This window comes from Staurois parvus, unplaced genomic scaffold, assembly GCF_062004578.1.
Source record: "Staurois parvus isolate SC_StPar_1 unplaced genomic scaffold, SC_StPar_1.0 ptg000258l, whole genome shotgun sequence".
Taxonomy (NCBI): domain Eukaryota; kingdom Metazoa; phylum Chordata; class Amphibia; order Anura; family Ranidae; genus Staurois; species Staurois parvus.
In genome coordinates this window covers 7,438,550-7,460,241 of record NW_028318054.1, presented here as the reverse complement: position 1 = coordinate 7,460,241, position 21,692 = coordinate 7,438,550, and the positions used below count along the sequence as shown (strand labels likewise).

Below are 21,692 nucleotides of genomic sequence, written 5' to 3'. Positions count from 1 at the left end.
GGCATATTTTTAATTTATCAAACAAACATAACAAAAAATGCTTTCGAAGGTTTTTTTTTTTCTAGAGCAAAGAAACTCATTATTAGGCTTCATGCACACTGGGCGTTTCCCCAACTCTTCTAAATGCCTTTCTCCAGGCAGGAGAAAAGCAGTGTCAATATTTTTGCAAACACATTTAGGCGCATCAATCTCTTTTATTAATTTTATTGGCCATAATATTACATTATTCTGGCCAATGAAATGACTGAACACCCAAGCCCTTGATGCACTTAGTGCATATACAGGCTTTTAGGTACATCAGGCAGTTTTTCTGCCAAAACACTGCTGCTCCTGAATGCACTGGCAGTGTTTTTTTTCTGCTTTTAAACTCCCCGGCCTCTAAACGCTTGTAAACGCCTATATTTTAATGAACACATAGGCTAACATTGTGGGGTGCTTAATGGAAGAAAAAAAAAACAAGACACCACTGGAAGCAGCATTTAAAATGGCAAGCGTGCATGAGGCCTAAGGATTTACATACATTTTAATGGTTCACAAGATGTGTTAGTTTAACAAAGTTCTAATAGATCTCTTATTATCACTGTTATTTTAATCTGTTCTATTGTATTCCATTTAGTGAATATCAGTTGAAACAGCTATAGCAGGTAGCTTTAAAGCAGTAATAAACCAATGCTAAAAAAAAATAAAAATGGTCCCCCCACAGGGTAAAGTCATAATGTACTAGTATGCACCACATACCAGCACATTATGGCAGACTTCCCTGTGGAATGGATCCTTCCTGTCACTGCTGGCAGGGAATCCATCTTCACCCAGTCTTCTTCTGGGTTCACTGGCTGCGGCCACTTGAATGGGCGAACCGTGATGACGTCATCCCGTGCGCTGTTTACGGCACAGTGCTCTGAAGTAACGACACAGGTATACCGTTCCTTCAGAGCACATGTGATGGTGACATCACCTGTGGTTACATAGGTAAATATCTCCTACCTAAAGGGTGCAGTGAATGTTGACATTTGCGTACAGCATCATGCAAGGAACGCCTAGAAGATACATTCTCCTACATACAGGTATTCATAAGACATTTTAAACAGTGGGTAGCAAATTACCACAATTATGCAACACATAGTGTAGTTATAAATGATCAAAAAGTCACAGCGGACACAAAAATTGTATTTCGTGCCTCACTGTGTCCATCAATAAAGATGAAAATATATTTACATCTACCTTAGTAACCTTTTGGTTTTCACTATTACTTACAGGCACATCTCTTTCAAAAGGCATTTGAACCGTCAGATGCATGTGTCCAGTGTGGATTTTGGAACTGACACCTTACAAGTGAGTGAACAGCCAACCAGCATTGGAAGGATAAAACCTGAATTGTACAAACAGAAATCAGTAGATTCAGAAGATGCCAAAAAGGAAGACACCAAGACCTGTGGAAAGATCAACTTTACCCTCAAGTACGACTATGAGAATGAAACTCTCATAGTAAAAATTCTCAGAGCTTTTGATCTTCCTGCCAAGGACTTCTGTGGAAGCTCCGATCCCTATGTGAAGATTTACCTGCTACCTGACCGAAAGAGAAAATTTCAAACACGGGTTCACAGAAAGACTCTTAACCCAACATTTGATGAATCATTTAACTTTCCAGTTCCCTACGATGACCTCCCTAGTCGAAAACTTCACCTCAGTGTATTTGATTTTGATAGATTTTCCAGGCATGACATGATAGGGGAAGTCATTTTGGAAAATTTGTTTGAGGCATCAGATTTGTCAAGGGAGTCTTCCATCTGGAAGGATATTCAATATGCCACCACGGTAAGATGTCTACTTTTGATAAGCTGTTTTACTGAATGGAATGTCATTATCTGACATTTCAGCCAAACTTGTCTACAGTAATCCTATTTGATGCATTTGCATTTGTCTTTTTATATTGGTCTGTGACAGTGTAACACGACTAAGGAGAATGCAGTATATATTTATATATGGACTTAAAGATAAAGTTTAGATTTTTTGGGGGGTGAGGGAAACAGCACAATATGAATGGTGGAGAGGCAGAAATGGCCAGGCGATCAGCACAAATTTTGTTAGTAACAGTAGCTGCTATTGACATTTAAAACCCCAACAAGATCAGGGCTCTAGGTAGTACCTGAAGGCTATTAAAGGAGCACTGCAAGGAAGATTTTTAACAAAAGCAGCTTTCCTCAGGTAATGGGATATACACCGTTTGACATAACTGATCTATTTAGTGCTATATCCTAATCAAACACCCCCAAACATCAACTTAAAGGCCAGTTCATACCAGAACATGGTGCAGGAAATGTGCATTCTGTGCATGTTTCCTGCAGCATGTTCAAAATGCTCTGACTTTACAGTCTAAAAAATGCAGTACATCTGTGGCACGCATATTTCAAAAGAAGAGTATCCTCTACTTTTCGTGCAGCCCAGTGTGACTTGTTAAAAATGAATGGGCTGCCAAATCACACTGCAGGGGAATGCACCAGAATTGTATATGATAGTGAATTGCGTTCCTGTGCAATTCTGGTCTGAACTGGCCTATAAAGTGGAACTAGTAACAAAAAAAAAAAATGACATATATGCAGGGGCAGACTGACCATTTGGAAACTCGGGCACTGCCCGAGGGCCCAGGGTCAGTAGGAGGCCCCATGAGATGCCCCTGGTACCTTTTTCATAGGCTTTTTTGAGTTTTGGCAAGGACACAGGGGCCCCATGATCCCCTATTGCCCAGGGGCCCCATGAGTTGTCAGTCCGCCCCTGCATATATGATACCTTTATGATGTGAAGTCCATCAAAACCTACTAGTCCATATTACACTACCCTCTCCTCAGGTTGACAATGATGTTATCAAAAGGTAGCTATGCTTATCCTCCATAAATACAGTGATGGAGTGAGCATAACCACCCTAAGACAGGAAGTGTGATACTGGCTGGATCTCCAGGTGAAAATAAAGGCTAAAAAGCCTTAAAAAATTAAAACTGATGCAGCCGCCAAATCTAAGAACTCGAGCAGCAAAAAAGTATGTTTTTGTTCTTGATTTTATATATACTTTAACTTATAATTTCTAAGGTTTTGTTTAAAGTTTTTGAAGTTTTTTAACATGGGAGCTCTCACATTAAATGTATACATTATTTTATATTCTGTGTTTATTGGCTGCTATAATCCAGCAGGGTAGAAAAAATTAACTATTTCCTATGTTTCTTTGCTGGTGCAAAGATAAGCTGCTGTTGCACATGCTCGTCCGAATTCTTGTAATTAGAAGTTGCATTGGCATCTGTATAGTGTGAGTTATGTGTATTTGAAAAGCTGAAATACTGTAGCATTCCCAGACATATCAAAGTCTCATGAAATGTGATAGACAGCATGGCTATAACTGTTGTAGCAGTTAAAGGACTATTGGGATTTCAGAAGTGCAATTGCCATGCAAAAGTATTATCCACTTTGAACACCACCAAAAGTTTTTGAATGATTACAATTTATTAACCTGTTTTCGTTTTTTTTTACTGGCCCACAGGCTTCGATATTGCCTAAGTCACTGACCTGCAATAACTATGCAAAAGTTGAAAGTCCTCATATGCATACTTGTTTCAGGTTGTAGCCTCAAATATTGTATGACAAGTATGTAACGGAAGCCCCCATTTTTTTCTCATTAGAATTATTTAAACAGCAAAAACATCTATTTCTGTTTATGTGTTTCATTAGAAAAATGTATTACAAAAATTCTATGAGGTTCATCTTTAGATCAAGAATTCATCTCTTAACAGATAATATACATCAATCATGGATGTTATAAATCCTGATTGCTTGCAAACAATGCCATATTATTCTCTATGTACTGATAATTCCAGCTCCCCCCTAACTAGAATTAAAACTGTCCCCTCCCCCCTTCTAACACTTAGGCTAACTAACTTGTGTAAGAAAGATACATACTTATTTATGTTCAGGTCAGTCTGGTCTAGTCCCGTGATCCAGTTCTCCTGTGTTAGTCAGCACAACTTCAAGAGAGAGAAGGGAGTGCCAACAATGGATTGGCCATTGAAGCCATTGATGTTACCACTCCAAGCTTTACTAGCTATTGTCGGAGCGCTCTCTCCTCTCTCCTGCAACCACCACTAGCTGACACAGGGGAGATCACATTACCAAACTGGAGTGGCATGAAAATAGGTAAGCACTGTATATACATCTATCCTACACAGATTAGTTAACATAGGTGTGAGGAGAGAGGAGTGGACAGTTTTAAGGCTATTTGGGGGGAAGCTGGAATTCCACTTTAAGTATTCTAAAAAAAAAAAGCAGACATTTATATCAGGTAGTGAATTTGCCTGCATTTGACCTTCTCCTGCCATGCATTTGGCCTGCTTCAAGCAGCTTACACATTCCTATAGACTTGCTTTTGCATGTACATTTTAGGGGTCAATTCACTTTTTCACCTGCAGCAAGATCACTAAGGTGACAGGCTTAAGACATATAAAAAAAATCAATCGCTGTATATCAAAAGGGGCTTCCAAAGAAAATCCTGTGATTTGCAATGCGTGATGTTATTCAAACATCCAAGAGTGAAGGTGCTCTGTCCCACCACCAAAGGAAATCAAGGCCGCTCACCTTACTGATATGACCCCTGAATCAACAGAAAGGTCATATCAAACTTTTCCCCTTAGGGATCAACATACATGTGAGATCTTTACCATCCTCCGAATGATAGCAATGTGTCCATCAAAATATGCAATCATAAAAGCAAGACAGACATAGTGTTCTCTGTTTGCCAAAATCTATTAAGAGATATAATAAAATTCCACTTACAAAAAACAGCACTGTATAGTGCAGATAAATAGCATGCTTGGTAACAACGGCATAACAGCCGATCCGGAGAAAGCCACGGGTGATGTCAAAGATGTGGCCCCTCCTCCCGTATGTGTTACGTCCTACAGGACTTCATTGGCGGGAGCAGCGCCATGCTGCCACCTGTCTTCTAAATAGTATACACTGCTTCCATGGCAACTTGCGAACCACCAATAACTTATAAAATAACAGAGATGGTGGTAAATACAACATCACTGGGGAGCCAGAACAGGAGTCAGAACCCTAGTTTCGTAAATCCAAAAAAAGTTGTCTTACAAAATTCCTTCCCCTCCAAGGTCTATTAATTTTTTTCTATACCCTAAAAGTCACGGGTATTTTTACATAATTATTTATGTTTTTATTTTTTTATATGTTCCAAAAAATTATTTTTATGTGTGATCTTTGTGGGTCCCTGATGATTCAGGGAGCTAGTTGTGCCCTACGGGATCACCATTGGCTATTTCCTGTTCTAGTTTTATTTGTTTGTTATAATTGTACATGTAGATCAATTATTTTTTATTTTCTGGTATTTATACCTGTTCTGACTCCCCAGTGATGTTGTATTTGCCACCATATCTGTTATTTTTTAAGTTATTGGTGGTTCGCGGTGTATACTATTTAGGAGATAGGTGGCAGCATGGTGCCAGCTGATGAAGTCCCATAGGATGTAACATGTATGCGGGAGGGGCCACGCCTTTTGACGTCACCCATGGCTTTCTCTGGATCAGCTGTTATGCCATTGTTACCACATGCGCTAATTATATGCACTATTCGGTGCTGCTTTGTTTAAGTGCAATTTTATTATTTCTCTTTATACATTTTGGCAAACAGAGAGCACTATGTCTGTCTTACTTTTATGACTGGATATTTTGATGGACACATCGCTACCATTCGGAGGAGGGTAAAGATCTCACATGTATGTTGATTCATAAGGGAAAAAGTTTGATATGACCTTTCTGTTGATTCAGGGGTCATTTCAGTAAGGTGAGCGGCCTTGATTTCCTTTGGTGATGGGACAGAGCACCTTCACTCTTTGATGTTTGAATATCCTCACGCATTGCACATCACAGGATTCTCTTTGGATGCTCTTGTTGATATACAGTCATTGATGAACTTTTTTATATACTGTAGCTATTCCGTTACACATTATACTTTCATTATTTGCAATGGGGTATTGTGGATTGCACCTTTGGTGTTTAGCTTGCAATTGCTACAGTCTGGAGTTAAAATTTTGATTGCGCTGATGATTTTTTAAAATTTAAAATAGGCTTAAGACGTGCTTGGTCCTGTCCCCTCCTACCTCCTATGCCTTACTGCTGGCCAGTGGGGATATCCATAATTAGGTTGTATGGAAGTTGGAATTCGGGAACTTTTTTGAAGTTTATGCCATATTTCAGAGTTTGTTGGAGTTTTATGAGTTGACAATATGTGTAGTTTCTTTTAGCTCCACTTTAAGCTGAATAAATCTGATTGTATGAATTATTTCACTGTGTTCTTTTAAGACGCTATATGAACTGCATAGGATTTTTAACATTACATATTTGTAATGAAGCACGATCCACAATTTTATGTGAAGATGTTTTTGTCCATAAAAACTGAACTTTCATAAACAGATGTTCTAGTCTTGATGTCTTTGGAAATATACTGCTTATGGTAATACTGGTAATACTGCTAATAATGCTTATTTAATTGCAATTGTAGAGCCCTGTGATGTCCTTTTTAGTGGTTATTTGATGAAACATTCATCTTCATTGGACTTTATATGATTATAATCCTCTTAGATATTGGATTTGATATATGTACAGTATATTGTGACCTAGATGTGTGTAGGGGGTCAATCTCTTTTTTTAATCTCTTTGCCATAGTCCATCATTTCTAATTATATGCTGTATATTACATTGGTATGTAGGTAAGTGTACTGAATTCCATGTATCTGAATCAATAAATTTAAAGAGTTTTAGATGGTAGAATATTGTTTAGGTAGCAAATGCTAAACACAGTTGATGGCAACTATACCACATAAAGGTGAAATGCAGACTTAATGCTCAAAACACTGATATGTATCAATTCTTGTTACTATATTATTATTGATTATTCCTTTAAAATATTTGCTACATGCATAATTCCTTGACAATGCTACTGTGTGATCAATAATCGTCATTACTGTTCCACAGCTTACCATAGTTTTTATGATAGCAAAATGTGTCTGGCATAGGTTAGAATTTAGAAACATTTGTTATTCTAGGCTGCTGTCCCTCATTTAAAATAAAATTCCTCTGCCCATCTTTTCTCTTTACTTTCCCTTCTTCGGATGTGTAGAACACGCAAAAATAATTTACTGCATCAAACTTTTTAATCTAGTCCCTAAATTACTGATTTTTGTTATTTTGAAAAGCTAGCAAAAATGAAAAGTGGTGAAAAAATTATATATTGGCTTAACCAATATTTTCTTGTGTATTAATTTTTTTTCCGTTGGCGTACTGAGGCGGGGCAGGGATGTGTCCTTTATCTAAATACTTTGTGATAAAAGGTGTACTTCATTGTGATCTTAAAAAGTTGGGAGGTATGCATTCATGTAGCAGAGACATAAGTAAATTTACATTTTTAAAACTGTTTTGTAACTCAAAGGAGCTGAAAATAGATGAATTCTGAAAATATACAAAATTAATTCTAGTGCAATGCTATTTTTACAGACTAAAAGATTGGCAACTCATTTTAATAATTTCACATTTTTCATTATCCCATTTCCTCATTTGGTGTGTACTTCTGCAGAGCAAATTACTAATCTTCCTCCCTGTCAAATTTTACATATCACAGATAGGAATAAGGGAATCTGCTTGGGTTCAGTTCATGAAGTATGCAAACTTTGCAGTGAACCTTGTTGAAGTCAATGGGGGAAGCATTATTGAATTCTGCCCATCCCTAGGAATAAACAATATTCTATTGCAAAACAAAAGGTATGGGTGGTCAGACACTGCCCTGAGGGATAGGTACTATTGCTAAATTAGAATTAAATGTAAAAATAAATGGTATCTCCTACACAGATTTTTTAGCTTTCTCTAACAGCCTCAACACACAACAACAGGCAATATGGCTGCTGGGAGCCCAACCTTTTAAAGAAAAGGGCTGGATGATCCATTCCTTCAAATTAGTGACTCTTGGGGGTTTATTTACTAAAGCTGGAGAGTCCAAAATCAGACTCCCTTCTGCATAGAAATCAATCAGCTTCTAACCTCAGCTTGTTCAATGAAGCTTTGGCAATGAAACCTGGAAGCTGATTGGTTTCTATGCAGAAGGGAGTCTGATTTTGGACTCTCCAGCTTTAGTAAATAAACCCCTTGGTGTCCAACTAACCAGGGAAAATGCTATGCACTGCATTATAGATTGTTTCATGTTTTCGGTGATGATCCTGCAAACTGGCCAAAAGTTTGTGATTTTCAAACTTTGCAAATACCAAAGATTTGCTGCCAACCCATGGAAGCAGTAAACATGAAGCTTATCTCCAATCACAAGCAGAAGCATAGATTTCAGTCCAGGCAATTTTGTTAATACATTCTACTATCTGCAGTAAATAGATCTTGAATAATAACAAATAGGATTTACGTACAGTGCTTTATCACTTGCTATCAAACATGCTATAATTACCAGGTATATGAATATTAAATGTCAAACACAAAAAGGGCTACATTTTTAATGTATCAACTGTTTCTTGCTCGATAGAGAAAGCTTAAATAACTTAAAACATGTAGCAAGTGATTCTTATACAGAAAGAAACCGGACTGAGAACCCTGTATATGCAAAAAAATGTCGGACTGATCACATTTTTATTAATGCTGTGCTCAGTATTGGGACAAGTTCATCCTGTTTTCAGGGCAAGGATGCGGAACTGTGCTCCCCATTCCACTGCTAATGCATGCTATAGAATGGGTGTACCATCCATTCTTTGCCCCCTTGTTCCGCTGCACGTGAGGCAACCTACCCTCTTGCCCATCCCTTGTCCCAGCTCTGGCTGTGTTTCTAGTAGAGCACTGAATAGGTTTTCCATGAATTTGTTACTAGTCATTTGTTCCTAGGAGCTTTCTATTTTGTAGTCCCTGAAATCTTGTTTTAAATACTTTATTTCTATATGATATAATTCCTAAAACACCCTTAGGTAACCTATTTCTAAATGTGTCAATGCAGGTGTCTGCCTGTCTCTATATTTTATATATATATATATATATATATATATATATATATATATATATATACCTGTACGTATTCTTCTTAAAGTCCCCAGTGTGGGACCCAATGGGGTTGATTTACTAACAGAAAAGATGTTCAATTTGCAAAGTAATCTTCCCTGGTTCTTAAGAAATGTAGATCAATTGTAGCTTGCAAAGAACACCCAATCACATGCAATGAAAAAACATGATTGGATGATGGTAGCCAGCAGATCTTCACCTTATTTACTAAGCTCTGGGGAAAAAAATCACTTGAAAGTGCAATTTCTCTTGCCAAATGAGTAGTCTATTTGCCTTTAGTAAATCAAACCCACTGTGTCTAACAATATTTTAAATCTATAAAGAAAAAACCCGCTAACCGAAGGAGGTGCACATCACCGCAAACACATGGCATGGCATTACCAGTCTGTTGAGACAACTTTAACCCTTAAACTTTTACTTTTAATCTTTACTGAATAAAATATAGGTATATGCACACAAATTTTCCTTAACATTTAGGTGTAGTCATACATTATTCAAATTAAAAATAAACAGTGTAGCGCTAATAAATAATATATATATAAATATCAAGTGAATAAGTGATTACAATAAACAAACTCAATATACACCCCCTAATTGTATACTGTATATCCGGAATAATAAAAAAAGGAGTAAATAATCGTGTCATGCGTGAATTCCCTCATGGGGAATATCTAGTGCAAAAAAGTGACAAATACACTCTTAATACAATAAAGTGGCAAAAAAACATACGGTGCTAAAAATAGGTGAACCAATATTCAATTGCAAAAAATCCAAACAATATAATAATAATAATAATAATAATGCAATGCTTTGTGGTGGTCTTCCCACTCCACTCTTCATGCAAAAAATAATGTGCAGTGTGCGTGATTCACACGTGCCAATCCTTTAACGGCCAAAATGCCCCCTCACCTCCTTGCTTAGACCCCACAGGGCCAGCACGCTTTAAGGATCAAACGATCCTATCAGAGTGGATTCCTCTCTGGATATCGCCTCTCACCTCCAGCATCCACCAGACTAGCAGCCAGTTCCTCCCAGGGTCATAATGAAACACAAGCAGAGACCCTCCATAGTGCAACCAGTTTTATTGAGCAAATAAACAGAATAAAAAGAGTTCCACTCACATTCGCCACGACTTATTCCAGCTTCCTACCACATGCTATGGGTGTATTGCATGGGTATTACAACAGGGTGATCCAATATGGCCCCCATGCCGGAAATGACGTCACCGTGTTAACGGAAGCTCCTCCCCACATACCGACGCGTTGCGTCACGTCCAACACGTGACTTCATCGTTTGATCCTTAAAGCGTGCTGGCCCTGTGGGGTCTAAGCAAGGAGGTGAGGGAGCATTTTGGCCGTTAAAGGATTGGCATGTGTGAATCACGCACACTGCACATTATTTTTTGCATGAAGAGTGGAGTGGGAAGACCACCACAAAGCATTGCATTATTATTATTATATTGTTTGGATTTTTTGCAATTGAATATTGGTTCACCTATTTTTAGCTCCGTATGTTTTTTTGCCACTATATTGTATTAAGAGTGTATTTGTCACTTTTTTGCACTAGATATTCCCCATGAGGGAATTCACGCATGACACGATTATTTACTCCTTTGGATATATACAATTAGGGGGTGTATATTGAGTTTGTTTATTGTAATCACTTATTCACTTGATATTTATATATATATTATTTATTAGCGCTACACTGTTTATTTTTAAATGATCATTCACTTATTTGGGTATAAGTTTAGTGTCAGCAGCTTTTTTAAGGGTAGGATTCCATTTAAGCGCAGGAGGTTTTTTGAATTTTTTTACATTATTCAAATTGCTGCTCATTGCATATATGATGTTATGACTGCACATACTTATGCTCTACATTAATAGAAGATTTAGTGTTATCTTACATGAATAATTAATTAATTAGGTAATAGCAAAATGAGTCGCTGAGGCCTTCAGCCATTCTACTCAAAGGAATTTGTAGCATTAATGAATACATGTAAGCATTGGGGTGCTCTGAGTTTGATCTTTGCATCAACAGATCTATCATCATGATTACTTTAACAGAATGAGTAATTGGCTGGATGATCAGAGAAAGAGTAACTATGATTTGCAGTTTTCTAAACAGGTGCAAAGTTAAAAGCAATAAAGCAAAATAGGTTCGGGATGGCAGAAAACATGCATACACTGCAGAATAATGAAAGCTACACAAACATGGACTCTCCCCAACTACAGTCAGGTCCATAAATATTGGGACATCGACACAATTCTAAAATGTTTGGCTCTATACACCACCACAATGGATTTGAAATGAAACAAACAAGATGTGCTTTAACTGCAGACTGTCAGCTTTAATTTGAGGGTATTTACATCCAAATCAGGTGAACGGTGTAGGAATTACAACAGTTTGCATATGTGCCTCCCACTTGTTAAGGGACCAAAAGTAATGGGACAGAATATTAATCATAAATCAAACTTTCACTTTTTAATACTTGGTTGCAAATCCTTTGCAGTCAATTACAGCCTGAAGTCTGGAATGCATAGACATCACCAGACGCTGGGTTTCATCCCTGGTGATGCTCTGCCAGGCCTCTACTGCAACTGTCTTCAGTTCCTGCTTGTTGTTGGAGCATTTTCCCTTCAGTTTTGTCTTCAGCAAGTGAAATGCATGCTCAATCGGATTCAGGTCAGGTGATTGACTTGGCCATTGCAGAACATTCCACTTCTTTCCCTTAAACTCTTTGGTCGCTTTTGCAGTATGCTTTGGGTCATTGTCCATCTGCACTGTGAAGCGGCGTCCAATGAGTTCTGAAGCATTTGGCTGAATATGAGCAGATAATATTGCCCGAAACACTTCAGAATTCATCCTGCTGCTTTTGTCAGCAGTCACATCATCAATAAATACAAGAGAACCAGTTCCATTGGCAGCCATACATGCCCATGCCATGACACTACCACCACCATGCTTCACTGATGAGGTGGTATGCTTAGGATCATGAGCAGTTCCTTTCTTTCTCCATACTCTTCTCTTCCCATCACTCTGGTACAAGTTGATCTTGGTCTCATCTGTCCATAGGATGTTGTTCCAGAACTGTGAAGGCTTTTTTAGATGTCGTTTGGCAAACTCTAATCTGGCCTTCCTGTTTTTGAGGCTCACCAATGGTTTACATCTTGTGGTGAACCCTCTGTATTCTCTCTGGTGAAGTTTTCTCTTGATTGTTGACTTTGACACACATACACCTACCTCCTGGAGAGTGTTCTTGATCTGGCCAACTGTTGTGAAGGGTGTTTTCTTCACCAGGGAAAGAATTCTTCGGTCATCCACCACAGTTGTTCTCCGTGGTCTTCCGGGTCTTTTGGTGTTGCTGAGCTCACTGGTGCGTTCCTTCTTTTTAAGAGTGTTCCAAACAGTTGTTTTGGCCACGCCTAATGTTTTTGCTATCTATCTGATGAGTTTGTTTTGTTTTTTCAGCCTAATGATGGCTTGCTTCACTGATAGTGACAGCTCTTTGGATCTCATCTTGAGAGTTGACAGCAACAGATTCCAAATGCAAATAGCACACTTGAATTGAACTCTGGACCTTTTATCTGCTCATTGTAATTGGGATAATGAGGGAATAACACACACCTGGCCATGGAACAGCTGAGAAGCTAATTGTCCCATTACTTTTGGTCCCTTAACAAGTGGGAGGCACATATGCAAACTGTTGTAATTCCTACACCGTTCACCTGATTTGGATGTAAATACCCTCAAATTAAAGCTGACAATCTGCAGTAAAAGCACATCTTGTTTGTTTCATTTCAAATCCATTGTGGTGGTGTATAGAGCCAAAAATGTTAGAATTGTGTCGATGTCCCAATATTTATGGACCTGACTGTATATTTCTGTGACTATGCATGAGCTGTCTAATCTCTAAAAGACTATATAAGAGTCAAGCTAAGAATCACTGTTTCAATAAAATAGTAAAGAACACAGCTACAGTACTTGCACTTATCCTCAAAGACATCATATCGCACTGTTCCAGGGTAGCTCCGGCAATACAGGTGAATACCTGGAAGAATGCAAGGCTCAAAGACAAAGTGCCAACCCACTGGAACTGTAGTAACAATTGGAGAAGGTTTCCCCACAATAGCTGGGTCTTTTGGAGAAGCCATATGCTATTTGGCTCTGTCCTAGCTGTCCGCATGCTAATTTCAGTTACTTCTGCTTTATCAGGTGTGGTCTTTCTGTGTGAAAACAGGAAAAAAGGAGAAAAGCGCAAATTCCATAGTGTAGCATGTTTTAAAAAAAATGTTATAATAAGTAAATTATGCACTCACAAAGTAGTAAAAGATGCTTTCAGACCACACAGCGGGCTTTATCCCTATGTCGGTGACCACAGCTGGGACTCCTGGCCACATTCCTGGATGTTCCTGGTCCAGAGGTTGCTCACATTGCCTTAATAGTTCTTGATAAAGGGGGCAGAGCCCCAAAAACCCTTAGAAGCCCCTCCCATTGCCAAAATCACTGGCACCAGTTGACGGGTGCCTATCAGCTCTCAGCATCACTATTGGAACTTAACAGCTGCTATTTTTCTCATGCGGCAGAAGAAGCTACTGCTTTGCCTGTCAGCTCCCAGAGCAGTGTATGATGTTTACTGTATCCCTGCTTGGCTTTCTGTGGCTGTTATACTTCATCGTGTTTGTTGTGCCAGAGTTGTTTCCTACTTGCTGAACATCAAGTTTAAAGGCTTCATGTACATTGGTTTATTGTAAATGCTGTTTCTCCTGACAGGAGAAGCTGCATTTTTTCAAACCAACTTAGGTGAGTTTAGCAGCGTTTGTGCATTTATTTATTTCTTTGGACAGAATTTGAATTTTTTGTGGCCATTGAAATGAATAAACTCTGCAGTGCAAAATGCACCTACCAATTAGGCTCTTTTAGACGCGTTTAGCCATGTTTGATGTTTTTATGCCCAAAAGTTCCTCTCCTGAACGTGATTCTTCTGCATTCAGGAAAAGGAGCTTTGACTGCCTCTAAACTCTGCTGCTGCTAAACTATTCTAAAAGCCTGTGTGTGCATGGACACATAGGCTTTTATTGAGAGGGGCTTAGGCAAAAAACACCAAAAGTCCTAAAAATGTCTGTTAAGGAGCAGCAGTGTGCATGAGGCCTAAACATGTAAGTGTGCTATTTTATTAAACTTGTTGTGCGTATGGTTCTACTAACCCCAGCGCCCTTACCAGGGGCGGACTGACCATTTGGAAAATCGGGCACTGCCCGAGGGCCCGGGGTCAGTAGGTGGCCCCATGAGATGCCCCTGGTACCTTTTTCATAGGTTTTTTTGAGTTTGGGCAAGGACACAGGGGCCCCATAATCCCCTATTGCCGGGGGGCCCCATGAGTTGTCAGTCCGCCCCTGGCCCTTACCCTATCTTTTGTATACAGCTGCACCAGATTCTTAGTGTTCCAGTTTTAGTAAATCATCCCCTATGTATTTATTAATGTACAAAGTTCTTGGATTTGAGTTGCTGACTCAATGCAAAACATTTTTCTATGCTAACCTCTGGATCACAGTACTCATTCCATATTTTAACCACTAGCCTACAGGGCACTTATACCCCCTTCCTGCCCAGGCATATTTCCAGCTTTCAGCGCTGTCACACTTTGAATGACAATTGTGCGGTCATGCAACACTGTACCCATATGAAATTTTTATCATTTTTTTGAGACAGATAGAGATTTCACTGATGCGCACTGATAGGCGACACTGACTGGCACTGATAGGTGGCACTGATTGGCAGCACTGATAGGTGCACTGATTGGCATTGATAGGTGGCACTGACTGGCACTGATGAGTGACATTGAAAGGCAGCTCAGATGGGCACTGATATGTGGCATTGATGTGCACTGGTATGCACTGATATGTGGCATTGATGTGGCACTGATGGGCACTGGCACGTGGCACTGATGGGCACTGACAGGTGGCACTGATGAGCACTGACAGGTGGCACTTCTGGGGCCACACTGATCATCAGGGCACACTGATCAGTGCCCTGATGATCAGTGTACATGTCCCCTCCGCGGAATGCCGATTACCAGCTCTCCTCTCGAGCTGTCAGCGTGAGGAGAGAAATGCCGATAACTGTCATTTCCATGTTTACATTTGATCAGCTGTGATTGGACACAGCTGTTCTCATGACTGAGCCGACATCTTCGGCTCTTTCCGTGATCCGCTGTGTCAGAGGGACACAGTCCACCGGCGATCGCTGCACGGTCCCTGAGCCGCGCATGTGCAGTGAGTCTGGTAGGACGTCATATGACTTCCTATGAGAACGAGAGAACCACCTTGCGCCCGTCATTTTACTATAGGGCGGCGTAAGGTTGTTAAACTAGTAATTTATGTGTATGCCATTTTGAATTTTTTGTATTTTTTTTAATATTTGTACGCCCTACCTTTTTGGGATCTCAAATATAATATTAATACATTTGTATTGATTGCTTTCAAGTATACTATAATTCAAAGGAATAGAGTACACTTACCGTATTTTCCGGCGTATAAGACAACTTTTTGACCCTTGAAAATCTTCTCAAAAGTCGGGGGTTGTCTTATACGCCGGTATACGTCAGGGTGGCACTTTTTAGAGGGGCGGTGCGGTGCCCCCCCTTCCGACTGAAGGGACATTAAGTACAGTTGTGGGCAGAGGGCTGCTCTCTCTTACCTGTCTCCCACGACGATCCATCTAGGAAGCGCTGCTCCTTCAGTCACTCCGCCACTCCCTCACTCCTGCCGCTCGGCTCCGCCTCCTCACCGGTGATTGGCCACCAGAACTGTAGCTCAGGAAAGGCACACAGGCTGCCAATCACGGGCGAGGAGGCGGAGCCGAGCGGACCCACGAAAATTGAGTGAGGGAGTCGGTAAGTGTGCAATGCAGAGGTGCTGCTGCAACCACATATGCTGGCTGCAGCAGCACCATACTGGAACAGGGGTCAGCAAGTGTCATTGATGTCAGTGGGAGGAATAGTGCCCCATCATTGGTGTCACTGATACTAATGATGGGGCACTATTCCTCCCACTGACACCAACGATGGGGCACTATTCCTCCCACTGACACCAACGATGGGGCACTATTCCTCCCACTGACACCAACGATGGGGCACTATTCCTCCCACTGACACCAACGATGGGGCACTATTCCTCCCACTGACACCAACGATGGGGCACTATTCCTCCCACTGACACCAACGATGGGACACTATTCCTCTTCCCACTGACAGGGTATTATTCCTCCCACTGACACCAATGTTGGGACACTATTCTTCCCACTGACACCAATGATGGGGTGCTATTCCTCCTACTGACACCAATGATGGGGCGCTATTCCTCCCACTGACACCAATGATGGGGCGCTATTTCTCCCACTGACACCAATGATGGGGCACAATTCCTCCCACTGACACCAATGATGGGGCACAATTCCTCCCACTGACACCAATGATGGGGTGCTATTCCTCCCACGGACACCAATGATGGGGTGCTATTCCTCCCACTGACACCAATGATGGGGCACGATTCTTCGCTCTGACACCAATGATGGGGCATGATTCCTCGCTCTAACACCAATGATGGGGCACTATTCCTCCCACTGACACTAAGGATGGGACACTATTCCTCACACACTGACACTAATGATGGGGCACCATCATTGGTGTCAATGGGAGGAATAGTGCCTCGTCATTGGTGTCAGTGGGAGGAATAGTGCCCCATCATTGGTGTCAGTGGGAGGAATAGTGCCCCATCATTGGTGTCAGAGCAAGGAATCTTGCCCCATCATTGGAATACCATACCATATTGAAATCAAATCTGATGTTTTTTAATTTTTATTTGGTGTGCGTTGGAAGAGGGGTAGTCTTATATGGTGAGTATAGCCCAAACCCTATATTTTAACAGGAAAAGTAGGGGGTCGTCTTATATGCCCAGTCGTCTTATACGCCGGAAAATACGGTATATAAAAGTAGTATGTGTGTGATTGTAAAAACTTATATAATATATATTATCTGCAGGGGGTTGAGTTTTCTTCTTAGATTTTTCAGCAATGTCTGCCTTTTACAAACTGGTAATTTCTGAGTGGTCCTCTCTCAGGGGGCCAGTGAGTCTAGTGAGTCCTGAGTTTTCTTCCTTTCCAGATCCAGGCTCGCAGGCAGGCCCATCCCACTAGGCCTCCTGACAGCCTTCCACCTCAACCTCACATCTTCCTCTCTCTTTCTTTCACCCAACTGTCCTGCTACTGAGCAGGCTCTATCACTCTTAAGGAAGTTCAGCCCCTTGCCAAGCCTCCTGTTGGGGATTGGCTGACATCCCCCTTTAAAAGTGCAACCAAACACTCCTCAGATTCACCCACTGCCACCAAGGCCCTCCTCTGAAAGCCTCAGAGTAGGGGAAATTTCCAGAGGGGCTGGCCTACAGAGTCTCTCACTCCTGACCAGAATTTGACCCCTCTGACTATCTCACCTGAGCTGCTAATCAGATCCTCCCTAGCCATCAGGGTCTAGCTCCCCCTAGCTAAACTAGGAGGGTGCTCCACCTCTTAGAAACAAAGAGAATATACAAAGGAAAAATGTGGGAAGTATGCACTCCAGCCACATATGTATATAAGGTAACAAATGTGATTTCCAGAGAGAAATAAGCTAAGCTTACTACATTAATAGCATGACTATACATATGTATCCACATTTTTTTTCAGAAGCAGTTGTATGTGTATCTACATATGAGCAGTCATTGGTATCATTTGAACATATTCTGCACACTAACAACACTTTTACAAAACCTATTCAGAGCCCATTTTTTTATTGAGAGCAACATTTAACAGAGAGGATAACAATGCTCTTATGGTTTAAAAATAAAACTGGCTTCAACAAAGAAGGCAGATGTGTGCACTTAATGAGACCTTTAAAATGGTCTTAATCTTGTGCAGGCTTCCACTGTTTTAATGAAATTGGGGAGTACATTTGCAGAACTACTCTGAATGTTGGGTCAACTCATAACAGGTAAAGAAAAGGTATGCCATTGTAGGGATGTATAATCTACACATATTTTTTGAATTGATGGGTAATCACAGCACCCTTGTTAACAAAGAATAAAAATATTCATATAGATGGAACTTTATTAGTGCCAGAAAATAACACTGAATAAGTTAAAAGCATAATTTTATTTTACAAATACGGCATAAAATCATAAATTACATACAAATGAATGCTTGTGATATTTACAATGTGTTGCACAGTTTAAATATACCTCTAAGGCAGGCCACAGATGATATGATTTTCTTTTATTTTAATTTCATCCCTCGCACAGAGCTATTGTTTTGTCCGGGGGGGGGGGGGGGGGAAAAGCAAGAACACAATGATTTTTGCTAGTGGTTATAGCTAGAGATGAGCGAAGTATTCAAAAATTCGATTCGGCTGATTCGGCGAATTCGAGAAATAAATTCGATTTGAGTCGAATATATTCGCTGCGAATTTAACTTATAAAAGGGTGTTTCTAGGCTTCAGAGAGCCTTTATATTAGTGCAGAACACTGTACCTTTAATTTAAATGCCCTTGGAGTCTGCTGGGGAAGAGAAATAATACTGTCAGTCAGTATGACATGCAGATGAGTGCCGTCGATCTTAGAATCACCGCACACTTCACTCATTTGAGCAGTCACAGGGCCAAAACCAGAGTGTGGAGCCACAGTGTGGCGGTGGAGGCAGCAGCAATGGGAGGCCATACAGCACCCTATGACAAAATGGAACCCACCAGCAGTGTGAGGAGACCTGAAAGTGGCACATGGCAGAGTGTGGCGATGGAGACAGCAGCAATGGGAGGCCGTACACGGACCCATGAGACACTCTGGACCTGGCAGCAGCATGAGGAGGCGGTACGGGGGCCCATGGCAGATTACGGGCCTGGCAGCAGCAATGGGAGGCCCGTAATCTGCCAGCACCCTATGACAAAATGGAACCCACCAGCAGTGTGAGGAGACCTGAAAGTGGCACATGGCAGAGTGTGGCGATGGAGACAGCAGCAATGGGAGGCCGTACAGGGACCCATGAGACACTCTGGACCTGGCAGCAGCATGAGGAGGCGGTACGGGGGCCCATGGCAGATTACGGGCCTGGCAGCAGCAATGGGAGGCCCGTAATCTGCCAGCACCCTATGACAAAATGGAACCCACCAGCAGTGTGAGGAGACCTGAAAGTGGCACATGGCAGAGTGTGGCGATGGAGACAGCAGCAATGGGAGGCCGTACAGGGACCCATGAGACACTCTGGACCTGGCAGCAGCATGAGGAGGCGGTACGGGGGCCCATGGCAGATTACGGGCCTGGCAGCAGCAATGGGAGGCCCGTAATCTGCCAGCACCCTATGACAAAATGGAACCCACCAGCAGTGTGAGGAGACCTGAAAGTGGCACATGGCAGAGTGTGGCGATGGAGACAGCAGCAATGGGAGGCCGTACAGGGACCCATGAGACACTCTGGACCTGGCAGCAGCATGAGGAGTCGGTATGGGGGCCCATGGCAGATTACGAGCCTGGCAGCAGCAATGGGAGGCCCGTAATCTGCCAGCACCCTATGACAAAATGGAACCCACCAGCAGTGTGAGGAGACCTGAAAGTGGCACATGGCAGAGTGTGGCGATGGAGACAGCAGCAATGGGAGGCCGTACAGGGACCCATGACAGATTACGGGCCTGGCAGCAGCATGAGGAGGCGGTACAGGGGCCCATGACAGATTACGGGCCTGGCAGCAGCAATGGGAGGCCCGTAATCTGCCAGCACCCTATGACAAAATGGAACCCACCAGCAGTGTGAGGAGACCTGAAAGTGGCACATGGCAGAGTGTGGCGATGGAGACAGCAGCAATGGGAGGCCGTACAGGGACCCATGACAGATTACGGGCCTGGCAGCAGCATGAGGAGGCGGTACAGGGGCCCATGACAGATTACGGGCCTGGCAGCAGCAATGGGAGGCCCGTAATCTGCCAGCACCCTATGACAAAATGGAACCCACCAGCAGTGTGAGGAGACCTGAAAGTGGCACATGGCAGAGTGTGGCGATGGAGACAGCAGCAATGGGAGGCCGTACAGGGACCCATGACAGATTACGGGCCTGGCAGCAGCATGAGGAGGCGGTACAGGGGCCCATGGCAGATTACGGGCCTGGCAGCAGCAATGGGAGGCCCGTAATCTGCCAGCACCCTATGACAAAATGGAACCCACCAGCAGTGTGAGGAGACCTGAAAGTGGCACATGGCAGAGTGTGGCGATGGAGACAGCAGCAATGGGAGGCCGTACAGGGACCCATGAGACACTCTGGACCTGGCAGCAGCATGAGGAGGCGGTACGGGGGCCCATGGCAGATTACGGGCCTGGCAGCAGCAATGGGAGGCCCGTAATCTGCCAGCACCCTATGACAAAATGGAACCCACCAGCAGTGTGAGGAGACCTGAAAGTGGCACATGGCAGAGTGTGGCGATGGAGACAGCAGCAATGGGAGGCCGTACAGGGACCCATGAGACACTCTGGACCTGGCAGCAGCATGAGGAGGCGGTACAGGGGCCCATGACAGATTACGGGCCTGGCAGCAGCATGAGGAGTCGGTACGGGGGCCCATGGCAGATTACGGGCCTGGCAGCAGCAATGGGAGGCCCGTAATCTGCCAGCACCCTATGACAAAATGGAACCCACCAGCAGTGTGAGGAGACCTGAAAGTGGCACATGGCAGAGTGTGGCGATGGAGACAGCAGCAATGGGAGGCCGTACAGGGACCCATGAGACACTCTGGACCTGGCAGCAGCATGAGGAGGCGGTACAGGGGCCCATGACAGATTACGGGCCTGGCAGCAGCAATGGGAGGCCCGTGATCTGCCAGCACCCTATGACAAAATGGAATTCACCAGCAGTGTGAGGAGACCTGAAAGTGGCACATGGCAGAGTGTGGCGATGGAGACAGCAGCAATGGGAGGCTGTACAGGGACCCATGAGACACTCTGGACCTGGCAGCAGCAAGAGGAGGCGGTACAGGGGCCCATGGCAGAGTGTGGCGAAGCGTAAGCAGCTTAAATTGAAGGCCATACAGAGGCCTATGTTAAAAATAATAAGATGTTTGGGGCATGATTCATGGCGGATTTAGTCAGTTGTGTCAGGAACTGGTGGTTTGAAATCCAGACTAATCCACGCCTGATTCATTTTCAGAAACGTGAGTCTCTCCACACTTTGGGTGGACAGTCGTGTCCTCCGCGGAGTTACAATACCTCCTGCCGCACTAAACACGCGCTCCGATGCCACGCTACTGGCCGGGCATGACAGCCTTTCAAGGGCAAATTCAGCTAGTTGGGGCCAAAGGTCAAGTTTCGTTGCCCAGTAGTCAAGGGGATTGTCTACCTCGGTTGGCAGGGTGCTGTCCAAGTAGGCCCAAGCCTGTTGTTTGAGGTCCTGCTCCAGGTCCACCTGATGCTGCTGCTGCTGCGGCTGGTTAGTAGTTTCCTCACTGCGCTGGTGAAGAAAGCTACTCATCATCGACTGCAGACTGAGGCAGCCGCTGCTGGTGGAGCTGCCACTGCTCCTACCACCCCA

At 42.7% G+C, this 21,692-nt stretch overlaps 1 protein-coding gene across 1 annotated transcript in view; it reads left to right on the top strand.

The window, feature by feature from the left end:
- Positions 1–21,692, top strand: part of SYT6 (synaptotagmin 6) — a 602,681-nt gene that overhangs the window by 356,247 nt on the left and 224,742 nt on the right. The window contains exon 3 of the mRNA XM_089681083.1: positions 1,257–1,815. Within this exon, the coding sequence (XP_089537209.1) occupies positions 1,257–1,815 (559 nt within the window). The remainder of the gene's footprint in view (positions 1–1,256; positions 1,816–21,692) is intronic.